Source organism: Erigeron canadensis, chromosome 6 (genome assembly GCF_010389155.1).
Source record: "Erigeron canadensis isolate Cc75 chromosome 6, C_canadensis_v1, whole genome shotgun sequence".
NCBI lineage: Eukaryota > Viridiplantae > Streptophyta > Magnoliopsida > Asterales > Asteraceae > Erigeron > Erigeron canadensis.
Window position 1 is genome coordinate 42,265,779 of NC_057766.1, and position 8,733 is coordinate 42,274,511.

Genomic DNA, 8,733 nt, shown 5'->3' on the forward strand with positions numbered 1-8,733 from the left:
TTATAACGTCGGACATTATTATTATCAAAGGAATCATCATTATCCACATCTGAATCGCAATCGTCGGACATGAAATCATTAGAATCACTGTCATCAGAGTCGGGGCTTTCTTCTTAAGCTTTACTATCAATCTCAGCTTCCACGATCTTCACCTTCTGCCTACATGTCTTCTTTTTAACTAAAGCCTGGTTTTCTTATTTGATCTTTTCTTTGGGTTGCTTTATCCTTTGGGATAGATTTGTGATTTTTGTTTAGTGATTAGTTAGGTATATGTATGAATCTAAACTGGTAGCACACATTTGACTTTAAACGATGAAACTTATTCTAATTAACCCTTATCATGGAGGAAACCAAAATAACCAGACAAATACCAATTTTGACAAGTTATCTTCTCATTTATGTAATTATGCGTTTGTGTTTTAAGTTAAAGATGGCTTCAAAATATCCCATCTGTTTGTATTGTAAGTTTTGATAGAGAAGTTCATTCCAGTTCCAACTTGTAGATACAATTATTCAGAACTTCCAATGTGATAATTATAGGTTATTTGAAGACTTGTATTTGTATATATCTTCTTCATCATATATATATATATATATATATACTAAAATGTAAAAGCCCTTTAGATTTTCAACATTAAATATTGATTTTAAGTATTTTTTTAAAATGCCTTTCTTATCAATTTTATATTTATTATTTAAAAAAACTATAATACTCTTTATCTCTACTCAAATCTCAACCAATCATTTATTTTCTCCCTCCTCCATAAATAATTTATTCAAAATTTTTTATCTCAAAAATTTCATGTTTTTTCATTAGAGATGTCATTCGATATACTTTCAACGAATTTTTAAATACGATGGCGGAGCCGTCAGGTAGATCACCCCATCACCGCCACCGCCATTACATCACCACTCCACCATCACATCCATCACCGCCACAACCCGTGATACCTTTTAATTTCTCGTAGTAAATAATAATAATACATATACAGTTATACACACTAAATTTGTTTTTAAAAACTTAATATTTAATGGAGCAGTTAGCACTCAACGGTGGTTATAATTCCTCAATTTCTTCTTTCTTCTTTTTCTATCTGACGGTTGAAAATTTTGTATACTTCATTTTCATAAACATTTGTGTTATTTCCTTGTTTAGGGAAAAACATAACATGTTCTTTTTCTCCCAAAATTATTTGTCTTTATTCTTTAGCAATTACTCTATTATAAAAGATTTATGTAATATAAAATATCAGATTATAATATGTCACATGCACCAAATGTTCTTTTTAAACAAAAAGTTATTTAACTGGACCCATCGTGTGATTGCAACTATATATTCATATAGCAATTCTTTGAAGTAGACAATATATCCTGATAATAGAATAGTTGAATAAGTACGCTATACTAAGAAAATGACTTACAAGCACATATTTCTCTTCATATATCTAACAGGTAACACGTTGCTATGATATTTGTTCTTATTATATATATATTTTAGGGATCGAGCCATGCCAAATTTTTTAATTACCATATTACGAAAGAGTTTTTCCCTGCTTCTTTTTTATTGATATATACTATGTATAATAAAATACTCCGTAATAAGGAACCTTTTCTTTTCGGGGTGGATATATCCGGGTATCGAAGTCAACTTTACTAGTCACTAATCGAAATGACTTATGTAAACCGGTTATGTCGACTACTTAATTGACTCTCTACTTATTTAATTTACTCAAGAGAAAAAAGACAAGCATCCACAACTCACCTAACTTCAACTTGTTAAAGTTAGCATCAATAAAAAGAAATAAATTAAGCCTTACAAATATGTCGTCACACGATTTTATAAACTATAAAACTAGTATACTTTATTGGGAAAGGCGGGGGAACGATTTTGGACGTGAAATCCTTGACCTGAAATAAACATTGTTAACCATATATATATAGTCAATCTGTTCAACCCGGTAGTTAAACATGTCAAATGAATAATCGTTTTTAGGTTAACAAATTTAACGTTATAGGGTCGAAAATTTCCTACTCATAATTTAATATACACTACTGTCATATAATTTTGATTAATTATAAAAAGAAAAATGATAATGACAGCTTTAAGGGTTGTCATTAATAGCTTATTACATGCATAAAAAGCAGTACTTTATTTATCAATAACCGCCCCCTGAATTTTCGCAAGACAAAATACAAATTTTAATGCATCAAATCACTACAAATCATATTGCATTTGTTCACACTTTTAGGTGAGTGTGAACAAATTAAAAATTTTTGTCACGTTTTTTAGTGTGTAAAAAATATATTGAATTAAAAGTGTGTGGAAATTTCTCCACACTAAAAAGTGTGTAGAAATAAAAGTTCACACTTTTTAGTGTGAACTTTCATAATTATTTTGTCACACTTCATTTGTCCACGGTAACTTGAAAATTTACCGTGAACAAATGAGGTGTGACAAAATAACTATGAAAGTTCACACTAAAAAGTGTGAACTTTTATTTTTACACACTTTTTAGTGTGGAGAAATTTCCATACACTTTTAATTCAATATATTTCTACACACTAAAAAGCGTGACAAAATTTTTAATTTGTTCACACTCACCTAAAAGTGTGAATAAATGCAATATTGTTTGTAGTGAATTAATTAATACTGACAGCCCTAAGAGTTGTCATTAACAAAACTCTTATAAAAATATTACCCTACAAAACTAATTAAACCCAATTTAATTTTAAAAATAAAACTAGCTAGCAAGAAACTAACGGAATTACAGAAAAGAGAACAATGGATTTTGTAACCAATGTATCCATATAACTCTAAAAACCAATTCATCATGTAATGAAACCTGTCTTTATTATATCACTCGACCAGAGCATGATATTGTTATGAAATCTCAAAACTTTGCCACCACGATCGAGGTGTATAAGATGCCTTCTAAAACTCGTTTGGCTTGCAACCAAATTTGAATATTCGTAATCAGATTCAACCAATCTTCATATATAAGACGCACTATTTGGATTCCAATGTCTCACCAAATTGATACCTTACGAATGAGGTCTTTAATCATAAAACAAGAGATCGATGAAGATATGCGTGGATAATGCATCGCATAGTAGATATTCAGCATATGGTTGTAAAAAATGGGGCATAATTAAGATAGAAGGAATTGGCATGGTTCAGTCTATATATGAAAATTAAGCCGTTGGAGTCCTGTCGAATTATTATTTCAATATGCAATTATCATTTTTTTTTTTTTTTTTGAATTTTTATCAAGTCGACACAAGATGTCACTTTCTTAAATAAATAATCTGGCCACCAAAAGGCTATAAAAGCTCCATAATCACAGCATATTCCAACACACCACAGAATACACCAATAAAGAGTAGTAGTGTGTCTACTCATCACACACTGCACCTAGTAGAGAGAAACCACTACCATATGGCTTCATCTACCGCCACCACCCCTCTCGTTCTCCACGACGACCCTGCAATCCGGCAAGAACAACTACTTGCCGAATCTTCAGCAGCTGGTCGTCGTCATCTATCCGTTGCCAAAGTCCTTTCCGGGATCCTTGTTTCCATTCTAGTTGTTTGTGCCGTGGTTGCTGTCATTCACATCAACCAATCCAACAAACCACATGAGCCCAATAACAACGTAGAAAATAAACCCTCCTCCGCAACCATGTTTACAACCGAGTCACAAAAAGTTGATCATATGAAACCAATTATTACCGTAAACTTGGAAACAAATGCTGAAGTTGAGTGGGAACGCTCAGTTTACCATTTCCAACCTGATAAGAATTTCATTAGCGGTATGAAGTTAGCTAATGATTCGCATTACTACTAATTAATCTATTCCATTAGTCACAAAACATTAATCTTATTTCGAATGTTTAAAAAAAAAATGTTTATTCTAAAGATTTAAATGGACCTTAATTAATTCTAGTTTATAAACTTTAGACAACAAAAATAATTACTCGTATATGTCAAAGCATGATCCTTGTTTTTGCATTTTATTCAAAACAGAACTTATTTTTATGAAAACCCAATTTGGAAAATAAACTTAGTAATGTTCTGTTGTTTTTGTGTTGTTATTTTACTTACATGATTCAAAATGGGTTAAAGTTTAAACAATACTCTATTTGATTGGAGCATGATATAAATTGGCTGACAATTAGGAAACACTATATCAAGGATATTCCAAAAGTATATGGAAAAACATCTTTTTCATTGTACTTAATTTAAGTTCTCTATTTGACATGTATTGGAATATTTTCGATTGACTTAGTTTTCTCTATCAAATTATTCATTCTTGTCTTCACTTTCTCAACAAGAATTGACAACTTTTGTTCTTCAAGTTTCTTCGATTATAAATAAATGCAAGTATAAATATTAAATAACGTCACGTCAGCTGGTATATATGATATTGAGAATTAATTTAATGTACAGTATATATAAAATGAAAATAACAATACTTTGACGTACAAATCTATTAATATACTAATATAATACGTGTTCTTTTGGACTGATGTAAATTCTCTCTTTGTTTTTCTTATTTGTCATGATGATGGCGACATATTCTTGATTCTATTGGGGATTTCGGCTTTTAGATCCTGATGGTAAGCTTCTAGAATTTTAGTACCTCAACCTAATTATATATGTTTATTCATTATCGATTGAAGTGATTTCAACACAATACTTTTTCTGTAATTTTCTGTTATTGAAAACATGATAATTACCTTAAATAAAATATGCTATGATAAATCGATAGTTGTTGAAAATATATATATGCTACTCCCACAAACTATTCTTATTGTAGATGTAAAGATCATGAATGTGTTTATTTAGATTTTTATTCTAACATATATTTAGTACAAAAAACCTTTTGAAATGAGAAAAAAAAAAAAAAAGGAAAGACAAAATAGTGTTGGTGATATTATGTTCTAGCATGGTTTGATTTGGCCAGTCCGGTTTTTAATATGGTGTTAGTCGTCTTGGTTTGATTAGTTTTGAAACCAAGAATTTCGGTTTGAGATTCAATACCCCTAATTATAAGAATGTTTTATTTATTGTACGGATAACATGTTAAGGAGGTTGGTAAAGATACCTAAAATACTAAGAAATGATTGAATTGAATGTGATATTGCAGGCCCAATGTATCATATGGGATGGTATCATCTCTTCTATCAGTACAACCCCAAATCTGCTATCTGGGGCAACATCACATGGGGCCACTCAGTATCTAGGGACATGATCAATTGGTACCATCTCCCTTTCGCCATGGTCCCGGACCATTGGTACGATATCGAAGGTGTCATGACCGGCTCCGCTACGGTCCTACCCAACGGCCAGATCATCATGCTTTACACCGGCAATGCTTACGATCTATCCCAATTACAATGTTTGGCATATGCCGTCAACTCATCTGACCCACTCCTTATTGAATGGAAAAAATACGAGGGTAACCCTGTATTGTTCCCACCACCTGGGGTGGGTTTCAAGGATTTCCGGGATCCATCCACTTTATGGATGGGACCCGATGGTAAATATAGAATGGTAATGGGATCCAAGCACAACGAGACTATTGGTTGTGCTTTGATTTATCATACCACTAATTTTACTCACTTTGAACTACTCGAGGAGCCACTACACGCGGTTCCTCACACGGGTATGTGGGAATGTGTGGATCTTTACCCTGTATCCACCACACATACCTACGGTTTGGATATAGCAGTTGATAACGGGCCAAATGTTAAGTACGTCTTGAAACAAAGTGGGGATGAAGACCGACATGATTGGTATGCAATTGGGACCTACGACATAGTAAAGGATAAGTGGTACCCTGATGACCCAGAAAATGATGTGGGTCTCGGATTGAGATATGACTTTGGGAAATTTTATGCGTCTAAGACGTTTTATGACCAACATAAGAAGAGAAGAGTCCTGTGGGGTTATGTCGGAGAAACTGATCCACAAACATATGACCTTTCAAAGGGATGGGCTAACATTTTGGTATGCAATTTCTAAATATAACCAATCTTATTTTTTAAACACAAATGTATGCAATTCATTGTAACCTGTTTTTTTTTTTTTTTTATTTACAGAATATTCCAAGGACCATTGTCTTGGATACAAAAACACAATCAAATTTGATTCAATGGCCAATTGAGGAAACGGAAAAGCTAAGATCAAAAAAATTCGATGAATTTAAAGACGTGGAGCTCCATCCCGGGTCACTTGTTCCTCTTGAGATAGGCACGGCTACACAGGTGAGATTATATTATTTGTAGTACTACCGCTAAGAGCGTTCTTATATTTAAAATATACAAAACTAACTATTTTGAACTATTGCAGTTGGATATAGTTGCGACATTTGAAGTTGATCAAAAGATGTTGGAATCAACACTTGAAGCCGATGTTTTGTTCAACTGCACGACTAGCGCAGGATCGGTTGGGAGGGGTGTGCTGGGACCATTTGGTGTGGTGGTTCTAGCGGATGCAGAACGGTCTGAGCAACTTCCTGTGTATTTCTATATTGCGAAAGACACTGATGGAAGCTCAAAAACTTACTTCTGTTCTGATGAAACAAGGTTTATATTTAGTTCAAGTTCTATTTATTTATCTGATTAACTTTAGTCATAATGAAAACTAACCAATTATCAAATATAAACCTATGCGCGCAGATCATCAAAGGATAAAAATGTAGGGACATGGGTGTACGGAAGCAGTGTTCCTGTTCTCGAAGGTGAAAGTTACAACATGAGGCTACTTGTGGATCATTCGATAGTGGAGGGATTTGCACAAGGTGGAAGAACAGTGGTAACATCAAGAGTTTATCCGACAAAGGCCATCTATGGTGCGGCTAAAATGTTTTTGTTCAACAATGCCACCGGCATTAGTGTCAAGGCGTCTCTCAAGATCTGGAAAATGGGGGAGGCACAACTTGATCCTTACCCTCTTGATGGTTGGACTTCTTAATTATTTTGAAACATAGAATATAATATTTGGCACCACTTGATCCTTTCCCTCTGGATACTTGTATGCTGTAATTGTGAGGTATGATAGCATGATTCTGGGCTAGTAGGGGGTGTTCTTGTAATTTAATATTTGGTACTTTTTTATGAGGTTATTAATTCAATTATTGTTCTCGCGCTTCATATATCGTCGTTTTGCTTGGTATGTGTCGTTTTCAAAAAAGTAATGCATTTGTAAACTTATAAAGTCATAATCATATTGTACATCAATACATCATATATAACAGCTTAATAATAAGCGTGTATATTTGAAGATATGTGGGTACTATTCACAATTGTCTCAATGAATCAATTTCATTACATAATGTTCCAATCTGTCAGTTCAATTTTAACTAAGTGGCCTTTGTTACATACTTCAATTCAATTTGATCAGTTCTATTGTTCTAACACACATTGAACCACCCCATAGGATAGACAAACATAGAACAATACCTCACAAATACTCGTATTAATAGGATTCATCATACATGTCTGTTCTAAATGATAAAGAACTAACAACTTTATATTAAAATTTGAGAAAACTGATGTTCATCAATAAAACAAACATTTTGGATAGTAATCAATCGTTTTAAGTTGGAACCAAAAGAAAGATTTGACCTATTTCACAATAGAAAACTTCTATAATTTGTGCATCTTCCTAGAAATGTAGTACACTCTATTAAGTCCTTCTTTAAGTCGGAATCCTCCTGCCGTGACTCTGCATACTCTTGATTCAAATCAATTAATTACAACTGGTGTTGTACACAAGAACGTGACGTTGATTCATCAAAATTTCTCTGAGACGTTGTCGACTCATGGGATTTGGATAGGAAGTAAAATACTGTAGATTCATTGGAAGTTCTGTTTTCACTTGATGTTGATACAAAACTTGGAGGTAAAACAGAAAAGTTTATAGTACGTACGTTCAATCCTAGCTTTTTGTTCTTTGTTTACCACTTTTATGTTCACTTTGATGCTAATATCCTCTTCTTGGTAAAATTTCCTCGTTTTACACTTGGTCTAAGGTAATTCATCCATCTTAATCTACAACTTAACTTTTGCCACACCTAGCTTGCTAAACCTTTTTAATTTACAAAAGTAATTATTAATTAACAAACTTTTACAGACACAAATATAATGAACCCAATATAATAGATAGAAATGAAATCAATAAGTAAGAGTAGTAATAGGAAAACAGATTAAGATACCCAACCCCGTCAGTAGTAAAATAGTTACCTGCATATGTAGGAAGTTCACGCCAATTCCAATGGCCTTAAAAACGTTGAATATAATCACGTAATTTATTATCTTCGTCTTTCACTCCGGCCAAGCCCCTTTTTTCATTCCATTTTTATCAATACACGGTGCCCTCACCATTTCCCCCTTTCACATCTTTTTGACTCGGTCCTTTTTCATGATGATGAAGAGTCCAACTAGGTAATTAGTATAGGCTTTCTCGTTACCAACCAGCCGCAGCTTAATTTCCATTCATTATTTTACTCTGCATTTTTTTAATAGTCTTACATCCTGATCTATGTTTGATATGCAAAACATTTCCCTTAATTACGATGAGTTGAAACTTAACCCCTCTATCTTTGTAACTATATCGTGGCCGGCGACTGCTTCTTTGGTAGAGGCACAATGTAACCAACAATACTACTTTTTTTTAGTCATGATATCGACACATTTTCGTAATAAAGATCTTTCATGATTAGATAATATA

General features: G+C 33.0%; 1 protein-coding gene and 1 pseudogene across 1 annotated transcript; one reads left to right on the plus strand and one right to left on the minus strand.

Annotated features, from left to right (window-relative positions):
• The first annotated feature begins 3,369 nt into the window (after window positions 1–3,369).
• LOC122605841 (beta-fructofuranosidase, soluble isoenzyme I-like) lies at window positions 3,370–7,159 on the plus strand. Its single transcript, XM_043778797.1, has 6 exons — window positions 3,370–3,809; window positions 4,608–4,616; window positions 5,147–6,009; window positions 6,102–6,266; window positions 6,352–6,587; window positions 6,681–7,159. Exons 1-6 carry the CDS (start codon window positions 3,437–3,439, stop codon window positions 6,973–6,975), a joined length of 1,941 nt encoding a protein of 646 aa, XP_043634732.1. The 5' UTR covers window positions 3,370–3,436; the 3' UTR covers window positions 6,976–7,159.
• Window positions 7,160–7,633: 474 nt separating this feature from the next.
• LOC122604941 lies at window positions 7,634–8,425 on the minus strand (annotated as a pseudogene).
• Between the last annotated feature and the right edge of the window lie 308 nt (window positions 8,426–8,733).